Source organism: Oreochromis aureus, linkage group 7 (genome assembly GCF_013358895.1).
Source record: "Oreochromis aureus strain Israel breed Guangdong linkage group 7, ZZ_aureus, whole genome shotgun sequence".
Lineage (NCBI taxonomy): Eukaryota > Metazoa > Chordata > Actinopteri > Cichliformes > Cichlidae > Oreochromis > Oreochromis aureus.
Window position 1 is genome coordinate 40,126,587 of NC_052948.1, and position 24,992 is coordinate 40,151,578.

Here is a 24,992-nt window from a genome sequence, read left to right on the forward strand (position 1 = left end):
AGAAGCACAGGCGTAACTAATAACATTAACAACGGCTCTGTTACACTTAGATGCCTCAGTGAGCTTTCCCACTGAGTCAGCATGAACAGTACCAGTGATGGCATCAGAATGGAATCCGTGCATCCATCTTCAGTGTTGTTTCACCCTTGTCTGACCTGTGAACGTGTCCTCTGTCTTTACTGGTTTGGGGCCTTCCTCCCATTTTCAGCTCAGCTAAGAGCACTTTCAAACCAGCATGCAAACAACCGTGTTGTACCTGCAATATTCATCTGAATGAAGTGTTTTTGCAGTTTTATTTGTGTTTATGTGCACGCCAAATCCATCCATTAGAAAGGCTTATTTTCTCTTGCTGCCTCTAATGACTGAGATAATTACATGTGGAGGCTAATTTGGCACAGGTGTGCCTCGTTGACCAGCTGTGCCTCTGTTACTCTTTGTTTCCAAGCTTTAATTGCTACACCGCTTATTGATGTTATTCTTCGCTTATTCTTCTACACACTGTACTTTTAAAGGTGTATACACAGAATTTAGGAGGGATATTTGGCTTTTGTGCTTGACACAATTTCTTATTTCCTCCTCTCCAGGTGCAGTACATGTTGGAGGCTGATAGTTTCGACTCAGTACAAGAGCTTGTGCGGTTTTACGTCGGTCAACGGAAACCGGTCTCCCAGTCCAGCGGCGTCCACATCTACTGTCCAGTAAGCAGAACTCTCCCACTGCGCTACCTAGAGGCCACTTTCGCCCTCTCCAACAGCAAGCAAGGCTCTGCCTACTCACCGTCCAGTCAGAGGGGAGCGTACATCAAGAGGAGGAGTGTCACCATGACCGATGGGCTGACAACTGAAAAGATCATACCTCACAGGTGAGCTGAGTGAGCCGGGAGTCAGGTCGGTGTTTAAGCGGAGATGCTGTTCAACCCGCAAACACCCCCTGCTGGACAGACGATAATAAAATCCTGATGATGTTCTGCAGTCTTGTAACGTCATTGTTGCTTTATGTTATATACACAATTAGTGACTCAGACAGTCCAAGTCCAGTTGAGACACCAGTGGCAACACCAGAACCAGAGCCGGAACCTGTGCCCAACTGCAGGTTGTGTGGGTGTGTGTGTTTGTTTGTGGCACTGGTGTTGTTTTTGAGCACAGAGTTAGTGCACTTACCTTTCACATTCCTGAAGCCCCCCACCCCTCACTTCACTGACGCCATTAGCACCTCCCTAATAATCAGCCCTCAGAGTGAAGCTGCGCACCATGTCTTATTCAGTCCTGCACTGGATCAGTCAAGTTTCAGCGACAAAGGCTGTTTGAAACTTGAAATTAAATCTACAAAGGAGGAGCAGACAAATACGTTGTAGTGTACAGTGTAAAAACATGTTAACCTTATTTGTATGAAATGGATGCAAGGCGCATTGGACAAAATAACTGGCTTTGAGAGTGGGCGTTACTGCTGATAACTGTTTTGATTGGATATGAATGGCGATTGTGAATCTTAAACGTTATTTGACTATTTATTTTTTCACCAGTTTAGAAGAGATAAAACTGTACTCCACATCTTTGCTCCTGCTTAAGTCACAAACTAGATTTTTGCTCAGAAATAACACATCTATTTATCATGACGACTAAAACGTCTCCCTTTTCTCTCACCAAGAATAAATACGTACATCCTTAACCACACCACTCCTGTCATCTGAACTTGAGCTTCACTGCTTTATGAGGTTCCCTATATTACCTTAGCAACCAAAGATTTTTAACATCCCTTTAAAAATGCTGTGTTTGCAGCCCGTCGACGATCCACCACCATAAAGACGCAATGCGGAACTGTGCAATGAGCATGGACCAGATTCAGGAGTATCGTTGCCCCTTGTCACCTGTCGGGGAAACCCCATTGTCTCCAGCGTATAGTGCGAGTAAGTAACCAGTCAGTCACAGTCTCAGGTGCATAAATAAAACATAATCGTGTTCCCTAACTCACTCAGCTGAGTTTTTAAGGTTCCTTTTTGCTCTCTCTCTTTCTCTTTAGTCACCAGGCAGAGAGCCCACTCAGGTGGGCGGGTCCTGGCTGTTGTCCCTCCCTCCCCTGTGATGCGTCGCTCCAGCGACCCCCAAGTCAGCCCCTCAGCCAGTGACAACCCTCCAGAATTTCCCCCACGTACCTCTCACTCAGCACACTCCTCACCAGCCCATCATCCCAACTACCAATCGCATTCTTCAGAAACAGCAGGGAGCTACTGTGACCTCAGACCTTGTCCCTCTGGGCCCCCCAAACCACCGACTAAAAGCTACGTAGAGCGATTGAGAGTGGAGGAGGGGACAGTGGAGGGAGCAAGGGAGGAAGGAGAGGGGGTGTTCAGCGCCCCACAAGTGGAGACATCTTCCTCGTTTAAGCCATCCAGGTATGAAACATAAAGCCAGCCTTCCAGATTTGTATTTCATGGTGTTTCCATATTGTATATTATATGATGAGGACATACTCCATACTAAAATGCATTTGTGATTTTTATGATTTGTCTTATATTATTGCTTGTTTTGAGAGGAAAAGTAATGACTATGATTCTGTTTTTAGTTTTTCATAATTCTTAATGAATTATGGCCATAGGACGAAGAGTAGGCACAAGAAATTTGAAATTTTTTCTCGGTTTGTTATATGTTGTGTTATATGGCTAGATTTAAAACTTGGACTGGCAGTTATATCAACAACTGAAATGTTTTAGACCTAGCCAGAAGGCAGCTGTTACATGAAAGGATATCAAAGAAAACCAGCTTATGTGTTACAAGTAACAAGCAGGGTGTATAGCCAGCCTATCGTGTGGTCAGGATACAGTTACGGAATGTTGAAGAATATTCTGCTCAAAGGGCAATACACCCAGTGTTGCCAACTCCTCAGTAAGGAAAATCGCTATTGGCTGTCCTAAAAGTCGCTAGAAGTTGCTAAATGACGTCATCGCCTAATTTGCATAATTGGTCATGCTAATGTAATTGTAACCTATGTTGCTGGAGAGAGAAATAACATCGTGAAAGAGACATAAATTGAGTAAAAAAACGTCCTAAATGCATTTAGAGATTATTTAGAACTACAAATTAAATTTCTTTTAGCAATTATTGTTTTTTTAATGTCACAATTGCTCCTTCACCTAGGCTTGGACCGGCAAAAGTGACCCGAAATAGGCACTCTGGTGGAGTTAGTTTGTGTGTGTGTGTTTATAAGTAGTTTTAAACCTTGTGATCCACAAAACAGCATAAGAGTAAAAGAAGAACTGTCTGTGTTACAGTCAGTGCGGGAGCAGCGGCTTCGCTCATGCGCGATTCATTTGCAGTTTGGACGCATAGGTGTGAACATCTCCTGCCCTGATAGCAGCAGCGCGAGGACTATCCTCCACCTGTGAGCTCTTTGGAACGGGCGAGGTGCCCATGGCAGCACCGCTGCTTGTTGAGAGTAAAAGCGATACGCGCTTTCACGTCAAAAAGTCGTCATAAATAAGTCTCCAATAACACCAGAAAAAGTCGCCAGATTTGTCGCTAGTCGCTTTTTAGAAAAAAAGTCGCTAAGGGGGTTTGAAAACTCGCTAAATATAGCGACAAAGTCGCTAAGTTGGCAACACTGAATATACCAGCTGACATTTAGTTATAGAGTGCGGAAATATGAGTGAGTGAGGAAGTTTTGACAGGCCCTGCAGTAAAGCCATGAATGAACGGAGTGGAAAACAGGCTTGAGTAAGCAACTGATAATCCTGTGGGGAAACAGCCCGAGGCCAGGCTTTTTGCTCTGGTCATAGACGCAGCAGATACTGTATTTTATTGGGCTTGCGGTGCCTTAGGAGGACACAGCAGATGAAGCTTGTAAAATGAAAATGGCAAGATGCACCGAGTTGGCAGTACCTCTGGATATCCTTGTGTTCCCCTGTGAAATTCTGGTGCAGGGGGAGATTTGCTAAATTGGTGTGAGCAATACTGGGGAGAAATGGCAGGAGAAAACTGCGATTGTTTTGGACACATCACATCCCATGTACCAGCTGATATTACAACACTATACACAGATTACTAACGACGATGGTCAATATTATGAGTACATGTATTAGTATCAGAATATTATGTCAGCAGATGATGAGCATGAAATTGCACAGCCCCAATGCTCTATGTTTGTGGTCACTCAGGGACCATTTTTGCTATTGAAGGCACTAAATTCTATTAGGTTACAAACTGAGATACCGGCGTGAGCCCCGTAATTAATTTAAAGTCATATCCTCTCAATCTTTTTTAAACAGGTTGGGCCTCTTCTGGTATCCTCGCTAGTGCCTGTTTCCTGTGCTGGCTTGGTATTTTCTAATGTGGTGTAATCGTTCTTGTGCAGGTATGAGTCTTGCCTTATGCCGGCTGAGAATAAGCCTCTGGAGATGTCTGTACTGAAGAGAGTCAAAGAGCTGCTGGCTGAGGTGGATGCAAGGACTGCAGCTAAACATATTACCATGGTGGACTGCACGGTACGAAGAAAATACAGAAATGAATACATGCAGCTAACGCAGCAAGCTTAAACTTATAAGTTAAACAGAAATGCATACTGAGCTGCATATTACTGCCAAAGATTTATGTACCAAAATAAACATGCATGTAGCCCAACAGGAATATAAGCATAAAACCATGAACACACTTTCTTCTCCTTTATTTGGCAGGTTGCTAGAATATTAGGTGTAACCCCAGAAATGCAAAGAATGATGGGAGTGTCCTCAGGGCTTGAGTTATTGACATTACCACATGGACACCAACTGAGACTTGACCTACTGGAGAGGTGCAGATGCTTTTTTTTTCTAACATCTTCCTTTATGCATCACTGAGTAACCCTTTCATTAATCCAGCTATTGATTATCTTTTTGATTCCATTCTTATTCGTATTCTGTAAATCATCACCTTCAATTACTCCCATTTTCTGCTGCACTCCTCTTGTTCCTCTGCTTCCATAATAAATATTTCTTTCATGAAACAGCATGGGAATGCAGTCAGACTTGTTATAAAACAAAATGTGAAGCATCACACTACGCGTTACAGCTCCCTTTTCCTCAACTTTAAGTCCCATTCTAAAGTTTTTGTAAAATTATTTAGACTACTTTAAATAATAAATTTCTACTTCTTCTTCTTCTTCTTTTAAAAGCCTCCTTCAGAATATTCCAACTCACTTCACTAGAGTGATGTGAATTCAGGATGTCTTTAATAGACCTTGACTTACCTCTGAAATAAATAAGTATTAAACAAATAAATTGTGTCACTTTGTTTCTCAGGTTCTACACCATGTCTATCATGATGGCTGTGGACCTGCTTGGCTGTACAGGAAGCACGGAGGAGAGGGCGGCCCTGCTCCATAAGACCATTCAATTAGCAGCAGAGTTGAAAAGCAGCCTGGGCAACATGTTTGGTTTTGCTGCTGTGATGAGAGCCCTGGAGCTCCCGCAGGTAAGAGAGTCAGAAGCCACCGTCGTTAGCGTGGAAAATCCGTGAAGGCTAGCGCCAAACGCATTCTTATTTTGTGTCTTTCACTACGTCAGATATCCCGTCTGGAGCAGACATGGGTAACCTTACGCCAAAGACATACAGAGGGAGCTATTCTATACGAGAAGAAACTCAAGCCTTTCATGAAGAATATAAACGACGGCAAAGGTGAGATTTCTGTGGTTGGTTGGTGTCATACAAAAATTCATCAACAGCGCTAAAGTCAAAACTGTCCCGTGCTTTCAGAATCCAGTGCTCTGTCCAACACCACCTTCCCTCACATCATTCCCGTCCTGTCTTTACTGGAGCGTGGCATGGCTCTTGGGGATGTACTGGAACCCTGGGAGAGTGCAGAGGTGGGAGTAGATGTAGTCATGTACCACCTAGAGGCAGCTCGCACCATTGCACATCACGCGGAGCTCTACAGAACCAATGCAGAGACGAAATTACAGGGTAAGAGGAACCTATATCCAGTCCAATATTTTATTTATTTTCAGGTTTCTGCAAAATAATGATATTGCAGCTTTTACTGCAGGATGTAAGTTTTGACTAGTGGGTTAAGTTAATTGCAGTTACTCACAGTGGATCTTTCCATTGTGTTTGTGCTGTAGTTGATTTTTGTTGATGCTATAGCCCAGTGGCGTAATAAATATATGCCATAGCCCTTGTTTCCTGTCAGTAATCAGTTGGCTGTTGCCAGTTTGACATGTTGTAACATCTCGATGTGTTGCTATAAATGTGTGTTCAGTGTCACAGCATCCCTGTGATGTAATCATCGTGTGTGGTTACTACCATGCAGACTGTATTGACCTCTTAATATCCCTCCACTGGTTCTCAGTTTGAATCAGTTACTGCATTATCGAACAATCTGTCAATAGCTATCAGTTCACATCTGTTTTCTGTTATATTCCGCTATTGATCACCGTGACCTCAGCTTGCTCCTTTCATCAACAGTTCTACAGACCAGAGTGGAGATGCTTATTTCATGCTGTAAAACTTAGTTCAGCTAAAACATTTTATGGCCAAAATCCGTCTCTAATCCATTTTACAGGTTAGGGTTTGGGAGTTGTACTTCCTTTTATTGAGTGCTGGGTACATTTACGTTGATTTCCCCGTAGACTTACTGCAATGCGTGGAATGATCATTAAGTGTGGAAAATTCAGCAGCATGGACAACGAAGTTATCGCATCTCAAAGCGCCAGTTTTCAAAGCTCTCAGCCTTGTCTCAGGGTCTTCACCAGCAAAAAGAACTGGCTCACATGTTTGCAAAGTCTGTCATTTGGTATTAACTGGTCATAAACGGTGGAAATCTCTTAGGCCATTTTTTTTTAATTGTTTTGTGCTTCTCAATACAATTTTTCCATCTATGTTTTATGTAATTAAGTTTTCACATTTTATTTTATTTGTGATTTTTTTATAAGTGCAATTTATATTTTTATTCACAGTTTATTGTTGATGTGGTTGGGTTAGTTATTTAAGTTTGCAGCAGTAAAGTTTGTTAGATTTTCTTTCTATTTCTGTTTACCTGTTTTCCACCATTGTAACTTATTACTTCCTCTCCTCTTCAGGAATTCAGGAACGAGCTGAAATACATGACATCTTCCAGACGGAGTTTCAGATGCGTCTGCTTTGGGGCAGCCGTGGCTCTGAGGGCAGCCAATCGGAGCGTTACGAGAAGTTTGACAAGGTCCTCACCGCCCTATCATACAAGCTAGAGCCTCCTGTGCGTCACAGCGAGCTATAGCACCTGCCCAGACAACCTACAGGGCAGGTGCTTTAGTTTACCGCTCATAGTGGTATGGCCTTGTTTTCCATTACAAAGGATGGTGTGGGAGTGCTCAGTTTGGACACTGAAAAAGGTGAGAGTGAAAGAAGAGGCAGCTAAAAGTGCATGTGCAGTGACCAAGAGGAACACGGAAAGGGTCTCGCTGGCAATGTGTTGCACTCACTGTGGATTTAAAAAGAGGCACGGAGTTTCTTCCGTTCCCCTTTGTGGACTTCCTCACTTACTGCTGAAATATTCAAATGAAAGGGAGAGAAGATAATCTAAGCGGAACAGAAGATGGAGCAGAAGGGTGACCAGTTCTTCTGGTACAACATGTACACTGTGCCAAACCGAGGTGCAGAATTTGGCTTTGCTCCTGTAAAACATGGATACTCAACTGCTGTCTCACACTGTAGCCAAACTTGCATAGCTCATGTAGATGTTTAGTCTGTGCGAATGAGTGAGTGTGTGTGTGTGTGTGTCTGCTGGCAAGTGTGTGCATTTCTTCATTTTTGTATGCCATTAAAGTTTCATGTGTATTTTATTTTTTTTGTCTTATTTATTCGTTATGATCAAAGGATATCAAAACATTATGGACATTGCTTCATGAAACTCAAGAGAATCTGTCAGTGCTCATTCTGAGGGAACCCTGCTCATAAAATCTCATGAAATATGTATCATGCAGTCCCATTGAATCCCATTAAAAATGTATCAGGCATGCATTAATAAATGTACCAGAAATGAAACATTCGCACAAGTTATGCAGCAACTTCAATATGAGGGCTTTGTGAGTGGTTAAAAACATTAAGAGGTCAAGGCAAGCTCCCCGAGTTGCCTGTTTGACTTAGCCTTTTCATATTTTCTGTCCTGTGCACCAAAATGAGCTGAAACAGCATTACAAAAGACAAGAAAAATGTAGCGTTTACATTTTAAATTGAGTCAAATCAATGTCTCAGTTAAGATGTAAACATTAAGGAACATGCTTTAGTTTGAATCTGGCTCCGTTTTGCAAATTTGCTGAAAAAAATGTTTGATGCATGGACCCAGAAAATGTTACGCCAACTAAAATGTTGCAATTTAGTAGCAATTCGATAATTTCCGTACAAAAATGTGTCAAAGTCAGGAAATATAACATTCAGTGCAGATATTTTGTGTCGGTGGAAAATCTTTAAAGATGAATTAATAGTGTGCCACATTTGTAGTACATCTAAAGAAAAGCATCTACTGCTTGTATGTTTGAATTTGTGTTTCAGCAATACAGCTAAAAATGACTGAACAAGGTTTGTTTCTTTGGGGTTACATTTTGCTTGACTATCCAGTGTTATGTTTTTGCTTTAACATTTGAAGGGCCTGAGAGGGCTAGCGCTAACTCTCAGAGCTATGCAATCATTTCAACCAAATGCTGAGAACCCTGGGGAAGAGACTTCCATTGTGGATGTTTAAAAAAAAAAATCTTAACTGAATGGATGAAAGTCATATCAGAATCCAGTTAAACAGAAATGCTTCTGAAAACTGTCCTTACTGGGATATTCTTAAATAGATGTTCGATTTGCATTTTCTAGTTTGGGATAAGCTGTACAGATCTAGAGTTCATGAGGGAAGGAGCCATGTGACAGTCCCACTGTGGTCCAACAGGGGGCGTGGTTTAGTCAGCAAAAAAAAAAAAAAAAACAGAATCATGAATTGTAACATTGAAGACCTATACGTGAAGAAATGCCACTTTTATTGTGTGTGTTTCGAGACCAAGAGTATGCCTACTGGTTTAGGTTTGATAACTGATAACATTGGTTACAGTGATGTAATATGTTTTTATTTGTCCTCTGTCGAATGCTGTACAGGAAGCTGCTTTGTCAGCATGTCAAGAAATGATTGGGACTGATTTCATTTATTTTCTTTTTTTTCTTCTTTTTTTTACGTCCTGTACAGTTCACTTTTTTCAAATAAAATTGCTTGTGTCAATGCATTCTGTTTTGTTTGTTTGTTTTTTGCTGTGAATATGGCATGTATAGTTTTGTCTGTGCATAACACATTTATATTTTAACAATCAGATTCCTTCTTAAAGGTTAATTTTTGATTGAGACGTTTCTTTAATCATCAAATCAGATGAAAAGATAAGAGATGCCGTAGTCATTTTTCTTCAGCATCAGATACACTGCAAACACATACAACAACCAGCCACAAAATTAAAACTTCACATGGATGCAACCATCTGCCGCAACTGGAGGATGAGGGGAAGGAAAACAGAACAAGGAGAGTGCAGAAAGGCGGGACAGAATTGAACAGTTGGTGTACTAATGGTAAAACTACAAACAAGAACAAAAATGGCAATTGGACTGGTATTTATATGGTACTTTCCTGCTCTAATTGACCACTCAAAAGACTTAACACTACAAACCTTATTCACCCAGTCACACATGCATTCAGACAAGCACTTTTATCTAATATTCACACACACTACACAGATGCAATGCAGGGTTACTCTCCTGAACTACCACTCTGAAATGACTTAATACTAAAGTGCTGATTTGTTTGATTTTTTTCTGTGTAGCTAAGTATGTAGACTTTGAGAACACCCAATCATAGTAAATGATAGAGAACTGACAACATTTTATATAAGAAAATTCCAAATAGTCTAAATAATAAAAACTCTCATTTGGTTTGAACCCAGTGGTGTAGCAACAGAGAATCAGAGATGAGCAAAAACTGCTGATTATTATTTTTTATTTATTTAATTAATGTGTGTGGTTAAAGCTGTGGTGCCCTAGTGTTTAAAAGGGAAACTATATATTTGTAACTGACTTTAAAAGATTTATGTCTCCTGTACGAATAAATAGTCTTAGGAGTAAATGTGTTATCTTGAAGATAGACTTACACATTGTTTCATAAGAAAAAAAGAAACAGTACAAAGCAGTCATGGAAAGTAAGTGATTGTGACTTTACTCATGCGGTGTACTTAGGCTGTTAGTATAATTGTACATGAGTATTTCCATTCCCTGCTCCACATTTCTGTTACATTGTACATATATATATATATGTATATATATATATATATATATATATATATATATATGTACATATATATATATATATATATATATATATATATATATATATATATATATATATATATATATATATATATATATATATATATATATATATATATATATATTGGATTTACTATAAATACCTTTACTTGTATTTGTATACTTTTTCAGTGCTGACATTTTGGGGAAATTTACTTTCCAGGATAAGGAGAAGAAAATGGATTCAGAATGTGGGTCTGGAATATTTCTACATTGTGATACTACTACTTTTTTAGAAACTTAAAAGAAACTGTATCAATATTCTAGTGTAAAAAGCTGAACCACTATTACTCCTAGTATAAATGATGAGTAAGAGTTCTAAAACAGCTATTTTAGAACTCATAAGGATAAAAAGAAATAATGGTGCCCAAAGAAGCCATTTTCTTGCAATGTTGATTGGAAGCCAGTAGGTGTCACCATTTGATCAAACAAAAGGTGACCCTTCTTTTATATACAGTTTACAGCCTTAGCTCTCAGTGACCATTGTCTTCACCATCTTCAATCCCAGTCTAGTTTAGGTTTAGGTAGCTGGTGGTGCACGAGTACTCCACGGGTTTTAAAGGTTCAAGATTAGCTCTTGTCGGTCCACTTGTTCTCAGACTGTGCACAATCCAGGGCACTGTATTAGTGTTTTAATAGCCATGAAAATGCACAGGTCTTGTGTTTACGGAAAAATGAAGCGTATGATATGCACTTGTGTGACGCATCCCACATTGTTTTGCAGACAGATCCATTCTGATGGCAGCAGGAGGGAGAAAAGACAGATGGAGGGTGTGTGTGCACACGTGTGTGTGCATGTGTGTCCTTAACTGTGCATGCATGTGTTTGTGTGCTTTTGTCAATGTATGTCTATGTATAGCACAACACAGATGTTGCAGGAACACTGCTGTTGGTGGTTATTCCCCTCATGAAGAACGCAATAGTGGCATTAAGAAGGCAATAATCCTGAGGAAGAGGTCAGCTTTTCAAAACATGTGTCTCAAAAAAGATAAAATTGAAAAATGACTACATCAGCTATGCTTGTAAACATAAAGGAACCAAACAAAAAAGAATACAATAGAATCAGACACAGTAGGATGCTCTGCAATCTGCTAAGGCAAAAAAATAAATAAATAAATACAATTAAAAAATTAAAAATTATAATTTGCTTGTGTCTTTGTCTTCCCTTTCCATACAGTTCCATAGGCGTAACATGTTATGGATGTAATCTCTAAGCGGATTCTCCCTGCTTGGTATCATGGTACATGTTAATTTCTACTCTTTATGTTCCTTCTTGAAACAGACCCAAGATCTCCCAGACCTGAAAGCCAGTCGGCCAGCCAACCGTCATCAATTCACCCCTAATCTCTACCCCCACTCTTTCTATAGCTAATCCGTTGTGTTGGTCATTGTCATCTGATCGTGTGTGACCTTGGCTGCTCTATTTGCTGCTGCCTGGTAGCATAACGTTGACGACTGCTGTCCATCCGCAGCCAGATATTAGTGGAAGAAAGTGATGATTCCTATTTCTCATCTAACCTGAAAGGAGAACATGACTAAAAATTGGGTGGATATACTGTATGTTGAAGTTGGAACATGATAGCAGGTTACCAATCTTCTTTCATAGAATGAAATTGTAAGCTAATTTAAAATAATCCAATTTAGATATCTGATAATTACATATGTTTTAACTCAATCATATTTTGAGCACAGCAATGAAATTGTTATTAAAACTGGTATGTAAACACTGGTATTGGATAATGAAAAAGAAAGAGAAGAGAAAGAGGAAGAAAAGAACTGCAGCATGAAAATTAGATTAGTCTTTTTTTTAACTTCAAATAGGCCCTTTCAAAAAAATCTTGCATAAGATGTACATTTGAGCCATCAGTTGGTTTCCTTTAACATGTAAAGCAGAGAAAATGTGATTTGAAGTTTTAGGAATAATGCATGTGAAAAAAAGATTCAGGTTTACTCAGTATTGAACTGAAGGCGTCATGGTCGCTGCTGTGGCTGTTGTTTAAACAGAAGCCAGTAAAATCCGTCTTTGTACCACAGAAATGTGGCACACTATGCATAACAGCTGTACATGTACCTCAACACAGCTTAGCAAATGTGACATGACAAGCAGCGATGGTGTGATCATTACTGGATAACTCACTCTATAACCATGAAACTTATGGCCATAAAAATCCCACCCACATCTCTGAGCTCGCCCCGTGACTGTTTTCACTCGTCTGGATACTTCTCATTGCAGCAGGGACAAAAGACTGCAATCATAATCATCTTGTCTTCATTTTCTTTCAGAACGGCCACTGCAGCCTCCGCCATCAGAGTACTCCCTGATTTTCCCGCCTGTGTCCCCACCCACACCTCACACTCCCCTCACACCCTCCAGGCCCCTGGTCGATCTGTCTATCTGCCCCTGCACTGACTCCTCATTAACACATGAATAAAGACGAGGAAGGGCCTGCTAAGGCTTGGACGCCAACAGACGGCAGCAGATTTGCAATTCAAACCTCTGACCATCTCCTCTCCCACCCCCTCCTCATCCTTCACATTCTGTAACCTATGCTAGGGCTGGAACTGTCACCAGCATGACTGAGGATACATGTGTGAAAGGTGCAGTGTAGTTCCATGCTTACGCATGCTTTAGTATTAATAGGCAGAGTGCAAATACATGTTGATGAGAGAGAACTAATACCTTCTAATTAAAATAAGGTAAAGTGCAAGGGAATATCAGCTTTTAAATGGGAACAATAGCATGGAGTAATATTTGCCTTACAAATGTAAAACATTTTAAAGGCAAGAGAATAACTCAAAACGTAGATAAAGAAATTGTTATTTAAAACACATTCTAATTTTCACAACTGTGAAACATTTAACTACAGATAAAAAACTTCAATTGTAAAAATATATTTAAAAATTAAAGTAAAAAACCAAAACAAGGTTTAATTCACACTTTCAAATATAAACCCCTAAACTGGAGTCCCCTCCTTAAAATTTTTGTGACTATCTTGCACAGTGGCAGTGCTGTCATGCTGACTTATACGAGTATACACCTACCAATTTGCAGTAGCTGTTACAGTCCCAAGGTGATAGATAAAGATGCTCCAGGGAGTTACAAATCAAAAAGTGTGTGGCACAGTGGCATTACATGGGAAGGGTGCCTTCCTACTTCCCCTCCACCACTCCTCCCAGTACTGCCACGCAGGATTCATGAGTTGGATCACACCCATATTTAAACTCAGCCTTCATTTACGTCCAAGGTAGACACCTGTAAGATATTTTAAGTCTGACTTGCAAGGTTGTGACTTGAGCTCTTTGACAAAATCTGTCCACAGACAGATACACATATGTAAACATCTACACAAGAACTCAAAACCGCTTCTTATCATTACATCAAATAAAAGTAACCGATTTAATTGTTCACAAACAAGCAAATTAATAAAACCAGTAACCTAGTAACTTTTAATGGAATTCAAATAAAGTTTTGTATAGTTTACTTACGGTCTGCATATGAATCCATATTTTAGTGGTTTGTTGAATAATAAATATGTTTGTTTCCAACGGAATTGTAGTAAATGTGCATAATAATAATAATAATAATAATGATAATAATAATAATAAGAATGTATGATTTAAAAATAATTGGCCTACAGATTGACGGTTACGTGTCCTCGTGGTTACGTGTCCTCGTGATTTGACAGAAACTGATAATAATTTGACGGTTCCAAATACGTCATTTCCGACTTCCCCTCCAATACTTCCTGCATGTGCCGACAATATGGCAGCGTCCATAGCGATTCATCTGGAGTTTGGGTAAGCGACTATCGAGTGTGTGTGTGTCTCTCTGAGTTACACAGACAGAGCCTCGCTGTTAGCTTAAGACGTTTATCGTGTGAACAAGGAGAAAACGCTCTCATGTGAGGTTACACAGCTGCACAACTGAAAACTGCTATAGTGGAAAGTTCTGCCAGCCGACTGCCTCCTCCACTGCTAGATACTCGTTTACTCAGCACGGAGTCTTTCCCAATGTTGTGCCAAAAAGTGATTTCCGGTATTCCAAAAAACAAAACAAAAACAAAAAATGACTGCTGGAATTTGAATTGTTATGGATGACTTTTTGGCCTATAATCTGTCAAAAAATATGTCAATATAACATATCGCTCATGAATGATATCAATTAATCATGAGCTTGAAAGAACGTTTCTATTACAAGGACGAAGCTGCAGTCAGTTTTTTAACAGACTTCTATTTTCTTTCTTTCTTTTTTTTTTTTTTTTATCCGGGTAGAAAGTCTCATTAACATTAAAATGTATTATTTTTTAAGAGGAATCTGGCCAAGAGGGCAGCAGACATCGCAATAAATATAACATCACAGTTCTATAAACATTAGTGACCAAAAAGGACTAGCGGTAGATTGATGTAAACATGAGTCATAAACATACTTGCAAAACATTTCTTTGTTTTATATTTATTTTATATGTAACCCATTCATAAATCCTGTTCATTACAGTCTATTTAAGAAAAAGATATTAGGCATAAAAAATATATAGAAACATTGTAAAACACTTTTTGGCAGATGATGGTACTAGACTGGCACCCTCTGTAAGTAAGATTTATCTAGCATGCTGAATATAAGATAACCAGTAGAAGTACTTTCAGCGACTGCTGTGAACCTCAGACTTCGGCTAGAGTTGGAATTGCTTGAGAAAATAAGGAATTGAGACTAGCTGTACTAGCCTGATACAAGTGCAAACTGAAAGAAACCAATATCAAATCTAAGCACATGTAATGTGATTTTCTAAGATGTAAACAGATGACAAATTCCAGGAAAAACCTGAACTACAGTGTAGCGATCCAATGGCTTTGTTACACAGTGGCAGTTCCACTTACAGGATCCTTGCAAATAACTGTCAAATTCTGATTGCTTGTCTTCATCCACTGACAATACATTTGCAACCTGATGGCAGTATGTCTTTGGACTCTGGGAGGAAGCTGGAATACCCAGAGAGAACATGTGCACCCATGGTTAAAATATACAAACTTAAATAACATCTGAACCTAGCTTTCTGTGAGGCAATGGTGCTATCCATCTACCATCTGCTGTGCTCCCACAGAACATCTTCAGATAGTCCAAAGAGAGAATACTGCCATGAAGCTGTATTGCATCATTAGCCACAAAAAATGTAACAAAATACAATGCAATAAAAATTATCAACCTACAAAGGGGTTAATTCAAAGGCGATGTGAAAATCAAAGTGATTAAAAAAACCTTAAAATGGTACTCAGTAGTTTGTATGGCTCCCACATGCTTGTGTGCATACCTGACAACGTTAGGGCATGCTCCTAATGAGATGATGATGAGACAATAGTGTCATAGGATATCTCCTCCCAGATCTGGACCAGGGCATCACTGAGCTCCTGGACATGGTGATGGAACATAGTATCCTCAAGGTGTTCTGTTGGATTTAGGCCAGGCGAGCATGGGGGCTGGTCAGTGGTATCAATTCCTTCATCCTCAAAAAACTGCCTTCATACGCTCACCACATGAGGCCAGGCATTGTTGTGCACCAGCAGAAACTCGGGACCCACTGCATCAGTGTAGGGTCTGACACTGGGTCCAAAGGTTTTATGCTAATATCTAATGGCTGTCAGGCTTCCATTGCCTAGCCTGTAGAAGTCTTTGGGTCCTTCCATGGATATGCCTCCCCAGACCATCACTGACACACAAGTAAACTAGTCATGTTATACAGTGCTACATGCAGCATAATATATTCCATGGTTTGTCTAGACCTTTTCATATCTGTCAGATGTGCACAGGGTGAACCCACTCTCATCTGTGAAGAGCACAGGGCCCAATATAGGGTGCCGGACCATCGGACTACCCTCATGAAGTCTGTCTCTGACTAAAGAAGCATAAACAGTCTCATCAGTGGCCTGGTGGAGGCCATGTTGCAGGGTACTGGCAGTCCTCTCTATGTTCCTCCTTGCACAAACGACCAGATATGTGTTAAGGACCTTGTATGGCCTTGTCCGGCTCTCCTAGAGTAACTGCCTGACTCCTGGAATCTCCTCCATGATCTTGGGACTGGGCTGAGAGGCCGAGCAAACATTCTGTCACTGGCATGTATTGATGTGCCAACCTGGAGGAGTTGGACTACCTGGGCAAACTCTGTAGGGTTCAGGTATCACCTCAACACTACCAGTAGTGACACTGACCCAAATGTAAAAGTAGTAAACAAACAGTCTGAAAAGATGAAGAGGTAAAAAATTTCAGTGGGCCCATCTGTAAATCCATTCCTGTTTTGCAGGTTATTTCATTGTTGCCCCTCTAGTGAACCTGTTGTTCATTTCATGAACACCAAAGCTGCGGAAACTGATTAGAAATTTTATTTTAGTAGGTAATTCAGACACGGGTCGATCAGTGTTTGGGGCCTAAGTTGGCAGCCTAACCTTTAAAGCAGAAAAACAAAGAAATTGTATAGATAATATACACAGCTCACAAGTAATGTTGTTTCATAGCACTGTGGAGGTTACATAAGATTTATGTCCTCTCCACTGAGGGGTGACGGTGTCACTGTGTCTGATTTTATTGGCTCTACAATCACTATCAATCTGCCAGAGACTGCAAAAAAATTACCCTACATATTAATTAAACTGCATTAGATGTAATCATCTATTTCTACACTAATTTGTTTTACCTTTTAAAATAAATGTTTTTTTCCCCCCAAGTCCTTTCTGTTCTACCTTTTCTAACTATGTTGTTACAATTATTTTAAATGCGATTGTAATTGTAGAAGTTATAAATGCCTAGCTTTGGTAGTTATTCGATGAAGTGCCACACACACATTCTTTATTTGCATATCTGCTCTTTCTTTGTATAGAGGAGGAGCAGAGCTGCTATTTAATGGTGTGAAGAAGCATCCCGTGACTCTTCCAAGCCAGTCAGAACCTTGTAAGTATCACTGGGCCCCTGTTTGTACATATCAAAATTAGAGCCTAAAAGACTTCCACTGTTTGCATCAGTGTCCATTAAACCTTAAGGACCATACCATTGTTTCTGAGTTCTGACAAATCAAAGAAAGCTGCTAGTACCCAATATTTGTTCATGGTGGTACATTTATATATACAGCACAGCTTGACTGTTGAAGAAGAAACTGTACACTTATCAGTCTTTATGTTTTGATGCACAGAGTGGTCTGCAGGTCCTCTGTCTACCAGTGCACAGATGCACTGCCTTGGTTTGTTCACAGCAGGCAATTTGTAATCCTATGTATGTGTTAATGAGAACTTTTTAATGTGCAAAAATGTCTAATTTCTGCTTTGGAAATGATAGGCAGGGATTTAAAGAGATGATTATTTGATTATTTCTACATTGCAAGTTTTCTACCTCTGGCTCCAAACTGATTGGATTAATACAGGTCATTCAGTCTAGAAGAAAGGAAAACCTGCCTTCAGCTTGACTTTTTCCTTCCAAAAAAATCAACTTAGGACTAGGGTCATTGAGGAAAATGAGTATATTAAAAATATGGCTGCTTAGAGGTTAAAATCAGTAGTAAATTTATTGAAAAAGTATGTGTGCCTGTCACAGAAACGGCGGACAAACCAGTGAAATATGTGTCTTTGGTATTTGTTTAAACAAAGGGTGTTCATCCATGGTCCTGACGTTACCACGACAACAAAAAGACAAAAGTTGACCAGAACAGGGAATGTCAGCTTCATGTGACCTTGCTGTGCCAGCTGACCCCTGTGTGTGTGTGTGTGTGTGTGTGTGTGTGTGTGTGTGTGTGTGTGTGTGTGTGTGTGTGTGTGTGTGTGTGTGAGTGTGAGTGTGAGTGAGAGAGAGAGAGAGAGAGAGGAAGAAAGAGGTGATGTTTTGCTTAATAGCATAGCTCTGGGTTTTAAAGACACAGGTGTACACACATTCTGACAGAACATTTCTCGGCTCTGTTCTCGTGATCTTAGGCGTAGCTTCGCTCAGTAGGTTTGCTGATCCTGGAAATGTTGCTACAAACCAGCAGACGTCTGAGTGTGTGCGTGAGAGTGTGTGTGGGTTCAGAGAGGGTGCAATTGGGACAGATATAATTGGTTCTGAATCCTTCGTATTTCTTTTTTGACCCCAGCCGGTGATTGATGACCCTCAACTGAAAAACCCCACCCCCTCTCTTTCTCTATCTAACCCTCTCTCACGCAACAACACCCCCATGGTCTAAGGACCACACCATTTTTGCCCGTCACATCAGCAAAAAGATGGATAGCTCATCCCACTCGCATGATTGTCGTAATTGCACAAAGGCAGAAAAGCAAAAAATAAAAAAAGACCGGCACAAAAGGAAAGAAAAAAGCAGCAATGGTTTTAAATCGACATCAAAATGGCGCCTTTTCTCTCCCCTCCCTCCGTGTCTGCTTTTCGCCCACGCAACGCCGCAATCCCAGGATGCATTACGAGCTTGTGACGCACTTTCTCTCTGCCTTGTCTGTTTGGTCCCTCATTTTCTTTTCCCCTCTACCTGGACTGTATAGCCTTAACCTCGAAGCTTCTCCACAACCTCCATCTTTTCCTTTTTCCATCTCCCAACCTAATTTCTATACGTTGACTCTTAACTGTAAAGCACTGCATCCATATAAGTCTTTCTTTTGGGTTCAGGCTGGGGTTGATTTATATTTGTAGGCCTGTGTAACATTTTACAAGAAATCGATTGAAAAGGCAGTGCCTGATGTTTCCTCTTAAAAAAAAAAAAAACCGAAACAACAAAAAAAGCTTAATTGATTAAAGTCTGAATTATCACTAATGTGTATAATGAGCTAAAGCAACCCTGCTTTATTTTCTATCGCAACTTTTAGTATGTTTGCTCGTTTGTTTAAAGACTGGAATATAAAAGAAGAGGCGAAAAATGTATATAAGTGATGGGGAAGAGTGCTTTTATGAGTGTATGTGTGTGTGAGAAAGAGAGAGATGCAGAAAGAGAGAGCCAAAGAAAAAAGTAAATGGCTGAGAGGATGAAAGCGTGAATAAGGGGTAATGGTGGAGAAAAATACTAATAGTCAAAGGCAGGCAGGAGTGCAAAGAAAGGAGTCACCACAAAGAAGGAGTTATGACTGCTGTAGTGATTAGTTCTGTTTTTAGCCCCACAAAGGTGCAGGTCAATATTCACTGCCTTGTACATTTTGTGTGTGTGTGTATGTATGTGTGTGTGTGCGTGTTGCAAAGGGGGAGGTATTTCTTTTTTTATATGAAGTCCTGCAACCACAGAAAACTAGCTCTGTCATTACACTACTGAGTTGGCAGACAGCTCTACAATTAACCTGAACACTGTGCACACAGGCTTGAAACTGCACGTGCCTGACCTCACTCCCAAAGATCTTATGCATCACGTTTCATGCCTTTGCAGACCTCAGTGTTTTAATGTGTTTATATGTATTAGTGTTATTTTTTTATGTGTTACTTTAATCAATCACTGTTGTTTGATCTTGATTTTATGAAAGAATAATTAAACCCTGAACTCTTTTTGTCATATAGTAACACATGAGCCCCATTGCAATGCCTGTCTCTGTGTAATCTCTTACCCTGGATCCTGCTAAATGCTAAATGAAAGTGTGGATCATAAATTCAGCAGAATAAGGCACTGAAAAAAGTAAAGCAAATCCAAATTTGCCTCCCTGTGATTGTTCAGTATTTTGCTTGCATTTTCGGAGTCTATTTAATGTAAAGCCTGCAGCCTTTGTGCCGTGTTATTATGATTTTTAGCTCTGCCTTTGATCCGTCTGAACTCTTGGATCTCTGAGTGATTCGTTGCCTACCTGGTACAGATTCTTCTCTTTACACCTGGCTTTGGAGGACTCAGTGTCATCCACTCGTCCTCATATGTGCTGCCGCACTCCTCCTCGCTTTAGAATATTTGTTCTTCCTCTGCACTGTTTATTTCTCTCCCTTTTTCCTTGTACATTTCCGTCCCCTCGTCTCCTCTGTTGGTTCGCTCCTGTGTAAACTGGTCAAGGAGGCCATTTCTGCTTAGTTGATAGGGCGTCTGTGTGTATCATATGGCTACCAGCGATTGCAGATTGGCTCTGAAGTGTTATCACGATTCGACAACCCTAATGTACGTCAAGTAGGCAGCTCTGATCTGACACACACAAACACGCAGACACATAACCAGAAAACACTCATAAGAAAAAAATCAATTTATGTGATTGCATGCGTGTTTTACTTCTGTTGCTGTTTTGTGTGCCCACGTTAGATCAGTACACCATATTTAAACGAACCCCAGCTAACACCCATACACCTTGAATCTTAACGTTAAAGAGAGCCATAACTCTAATATATATTCATTGTTATTCATTTAGCAGGGATTTACTCTAAAACCTCTCGTTGGCGTTGGCTTTTGTGGCCGTCATTGGCTCAGCCTATTGTTGAGGGAAGGTCAATCTGATTGTTCAAGAGGTCAGACTCATAGAAAATTCAAGCAACGCTGATGTTCAAGCCCAGACATTGTATTTAATGTGTGACAGCAAAATTGTTACTCTGAAAATCTGGTTTTGCGTTTGACTTTGTTTGTTTAGTACTTACAAACCAAGTCACCGTAATTACAAAGTTTCAGATAAATTGATATTGTTTTACATGATTTGAAAAAAATCTGTGTATTTACATTTTTCCTTACTATTTTATTATACAATGAAATAATACATTTCATTTAATACAATGAAATTTCAGGTTTTAGATTGTCCATTTTATCATTTATACACTAAAATCATTTCTTTTTTTTCTTTCTACCAAGGTGAAAAATGTTGCTCTTGGCCATTGACATCAACCTTCCCCCATTTTCGGTGTCCTCTCCTTCCCCCCAACATACACATACACTCATAAATATACATGCACCTACACAGACACACACACACACACACACACATATACTTCCTGTCCCTTCTGGTGCCTCTGTCGCGTCACATCGACCAGGGGGCTGGAATCATGCACCTTGACCCTTAACCCTTGATCTATGACCCCTGTCGTCTGCCTGTGTGTGTGTGTCTGTGTCTGTGTGTATGCACATAAGACATAAATCTGTTTACACAGTCACACAGTGGGGACCTGCCTCTGTTTTGGGCACAAAAATAAGTCCTCAATATGTAAAGCATTGCATTTTAGTAAGCAGTCTCTCTTTAGATTAAGTAAATATTAGTTATGGTTAGGCTTAGGGTAATTCTCCAGGACATGAATGCAAGTCAGCGCAACGTCTTGTGAAGTCGTGCAAACGTGTGTGTGTGTGTGTGTGTGTTTTCTAGGGGACATGAAGCAGCTGCTGGTCTGGATCCAAAGGAACCTGCTGAAGGAACGACCTGAGCTATTCGTCCAAGGAGACTCTGTGTGAGTGCACTGGACACACCTGATCTAGATATGTAATTCATTACATTACACTGTCATTTGAAAAAACAACAACAAAACAAATAAACTTTCAAATATGATCAAAATAACTCTACGGGAGCATTTTTGCATTTTGTGGAACAGTGTGTAGGGGAGCTTTAAAAAAAAAAAAAAGCATCTTTCCAACAGCTAAAACTGCTGAAATGCTGAGGGGGGAGAGTCTAGCCTTCAGGTTGTAGGTTTCAGTAAGATGATTACCTGTGCACACACATCACACATGCTTGTGTATTTGTATGCACATGCGTGTTTGTGTGTGTGTGTGTGGATCGTGGGCTCACAGCAGCCTTATAGGATTGGCTGACTTTTACAGCTGCCTTTGTGCAGGACTATTTATAGCACCATCTAACCAGTGAATGGAGAAAAAGACGGGTTACCTATAAACCTTATAGATGAGATGTGTGTTTGTGTGTGCTTTATGCTTGCAGCACACATTGTTTTCTGAGCAAACCATCATTAAGGTGCTGCTTCATTATCTTTTAAAATGCTCCATGGATCCTGTGTGTGTGATATAGTTTACAAGCTTCGCTTTTATTCTTTTGTTCTTTGTCAACATTGCCTTGTTTTGGGTGTGCATGCATGCTTTTGCAAATGTGTATTTGTTCTCGCAGGTTCCTCTCATAGAGCATCTAAGAGGTGGATAAGGGACAGATGATCACAGGCATTGTGACTTAAAGTTATCTCTTCAGTAAAGAAAAAAAAACACAGTAGCATCTTTTATTAAAAGACAGTTGTCTGTAATCCTTCACAATTATGACAGTTGTTTTAAATTTATTTGTTGTTGTTATTTTTGGGGCCCTAATAATTTTCATTTACATTTTCTATTTTTTATATCCTCATTTTCTACCTTCTCTTATCACGTTCAGTTTTTGAGGAATTATGACAGATAGTACTTGTAACAATAAGATCAATATGTAACAATATTAATTGCATAGTTGTAAATAAATCACTTCAGATACACTGTATATTACATTAGCAGCAATAAGAACAGCTGCAAAGTGGGGGGGTTGTGAGTCACCATGGCTGTAACATGGAAAACTCACACATATCTCCTAGTCATTTTATCATTTTAAGAGTTAAAAATAATAATGATATAAAGCTGATTTGATTGCTTCCTGTCTCTGCATAAATTTTGGCGTTCAGCAGAATTCATCGCTTTTTAAATGTGTTGTCCGTGAATGATATTGGTAGAGTTTGTCAGCCTTTGTCAAAGAAATCCCCATGCCATGCACTAACACAAATCTGTAGTTGACAATAATTATTTATTTATTTTTTAAAAAAAATATGTATGTAATTTAATAAACCTGTGTGTAAAACATCATAGTCGTTTTTAATAATTATTATTACAGATTGAAATTTGGGAGGAAAAACATAAAAATCTCATACGTTTCGACTTCTCCTTGAAAGATTTTCATCTTTGCACAATACTTTATTACATATATTTTTAAATATTAAGATTTTTATCTCTTTTGTTTTTATTTTAGGTTTTTTAGGTGTTTTATTTATTTATTTTTTTAATTAATTTTTTGTAGTAAATTGATGAAATGTTTGTGTATAGCATGTGTGAAATGAGAGCGAGCTACCTGTTTGTACATTTTACACGCGTGTGCGCCTGTGGTTGAATCTGCGTTGCCTTTGGGAGATATGTCTGACTGAAAATGGTGTTGTGTTTTCCCACAGGAGGCCTGGGATCCTGGTACTTATCAATGATGCAGACTGGGAACTAATGGTGAGCACTGGGAAGCTATGTTTACTGTCAGAATTCGTGGTGTGTGTGTGTTTCCTAACAATATGTAAAATTGTTTCTCGTGAATTTCACTGCATTTAATTTCAAATTATTTGAGATGACATGCTTGCATCTTCAAAACTAAAAATGCAAAAAAAGAAGGGGATGTGGAAAGTTGACTTGTTTTTTTTGTTTGTTTGTTTTGTTTTCATTTTTTCAGTGTGTTAATGTTTCATATAATCAGGAAGAAGCTGCAGGGCAAGATTGTCCTTGGGGTCTCTTATCTGAACACATATTTACATGAACACACAGTCTGAACGCTACAGTTTAAATGAATTGATTCAATTACAAGACTCGGGATGGGATGTAAATGAAATGAAAAGTTTGTCATTGATTGGACCCCAGTGGGAACACAGGAGCGATTCACACATTTATTTTAATAAACAGCTTTTTCTTCAGCAACTTGTGCAGATTTTTTGATTATCAGTTATTTTGTGTGTTTTCTACACCTCAGGGGGAACTGGACTATCAACTACAAGACCAAGACAACGTTGTGTTTATTTCTACTCTTCATGGAGGATAAAAAAATTTTTTTTAAAAGAAGAAGACAAGGATTTTAAGTGTTTCCTAACAGTTCAGCCTTTTCACCACATCATCTCTTCTTACTCCCCCACCACCACATCCCAGCAACGCATCACCCTATTGGATGTTGCAGATGTGTCAGCCTGCACAGCGACAACTGAGGGGATTGATGATGTTTTACAGGAATGAGGAGAAATTCTCATATAGAAAGATGGAAACTGTTAGAAACTGTTAGACGGGTGTAATGGGAAGCGATACAAATCCTGGTTGCACTGGCCATCTCCCAGGCACCAATGTCAGTATCTACACTTACTGGGTCTGCCTTCATCTCCATGCAGACACTCTTCCTGCCTGTCTGTCCTGAAGGTTAAAAATTAGCTGCAGATCACCACCTTAGAAAAAAACACACGTTACTCCCTCTTCCATTAGTGTTTCAGAGCAATGTATTAACATTTAATAAATGGTTTATTACACACTGACTGTGCTTTAAGTGTTTTTAAATATGTAAACAATTAAAACCCACACAAAGATATTTAATATGCTTACATATTTGTTATGTTGCTGTCAATAATGTGTTCATATACAAACAGCCAGTTACATGTTTGTTTGTATTTGACAAATCTATTACTTAACATCCTAAAAACGTATTTGTATCCCCTTGAGAGCATTTTTTCATCTCATGTAAACCTTTTATGAAATGTTTTTCCTCAATGTGTTTTGGTTTATATGGCTTAAAAAAAGGTTCCATTTTTTCCGTTTTTTACATTTTTAATTTCATTGTCTTTAAAATTGTCCTTCGTTTTAATGAATACGTCTATTTGTACCACAGTTTCTGTCACGGCATTTTTTCTGCTACTGTTTTTTTTGTTTTTTGCGCTGTTTCAACATTCAGTTTATCAGGATTTTTTTTTTTTTTTTTTTTTTTTTTGGCTTGTTTTGGGGGGCGTGTTTCTAAACC

General features: G+C 39.4%; 2 protein-coding genes across 3 annotated transcripts in view; both read left to right on the forward strand.

Moving 5' to 3' along the window:
• sh2d3ca (SH2 domain containing 3Ca) overlaps nucleotides 1-9,205 on the forward strand; it is a 54,006-nt gene extending 44,801 nt beyond the window's left edge. Inside the window, exons 7-16 of one of the 2 annotated variants that reach the window (XM_039615655.1) lie at nucleotides 585-862; nucleotides 1,015-1,092; nucleotides 1,779-1,906; nucleotides 2,020-2,392; nucleotides 4,348-4,477; nucleotides 4,667-4,782; nucleotides 5,270-5,441; nucleotides 5,534-5,645; nucleotides 5,724-5,930; nucleotides 7,046-9,205. In XM_039615655.1, coding sequence (XP_039471589.1) covers nucleotides 585-862; nucleotides 1,015-1,092; nucleotides 1,779-1,906; nucleotides 2,020-2,392; nucleotides 4,348-4,477; nucleotides 4,667-4,782; nucleotides 5,270-5,441; nucleotides 5,534-5,645; nucleotides 5,724-5,930; nucleotides 7,046-7,221 — 1,770 coding nt within the window. In that variant the 3' untranslated portion in view covers nucleotides 7,222-9,205. The remainder of the gene's footprint in view (nucleotides 1-584; nucleotides 863-1,014; nucleotides 1,093-1,778; nucleotides 1,907-2,019; nucleotides 2,393-4,347; nucleotides 4,478-4,666; nucleotides 4,783-5,269; nucleotides 5,442-5,533; nucleotides 5,646-5,723; nucleotides 5,931-7,045) is intronic. The other variant, XM_031729559.2, reaches the window with a different exon arrangement.
• Nucleotides 9,206-14,028: 4,823 nt separating this feature from the next.
• Nucleotides 14,029-24,513, forward strand: urm1 (ubiquitin related modifier 1). The gene is made up of 5 exons (XM_031729568.2): nucleotides 14,029-14,126; nucleotides 17,195-17,265; nucleotides 21,591-21,672; nucleotides 23,407-23,455; nucleotides 23,967-24,513. Exons 1-5 carry the CDS (start codon nucleotides 14,092-14,094, stop codon nucleotides 24,033-24,035), a joined length of 306 nt encoding a protein of 101 aa, XP_031585428.1. The 5' UTR covers nucleotides 14,029-14,091; the 3' UTR covers nucleotides 24,036-24,513.
• Nucleotides 24,514-24,992: the final 479 nt, after the last annotated feature.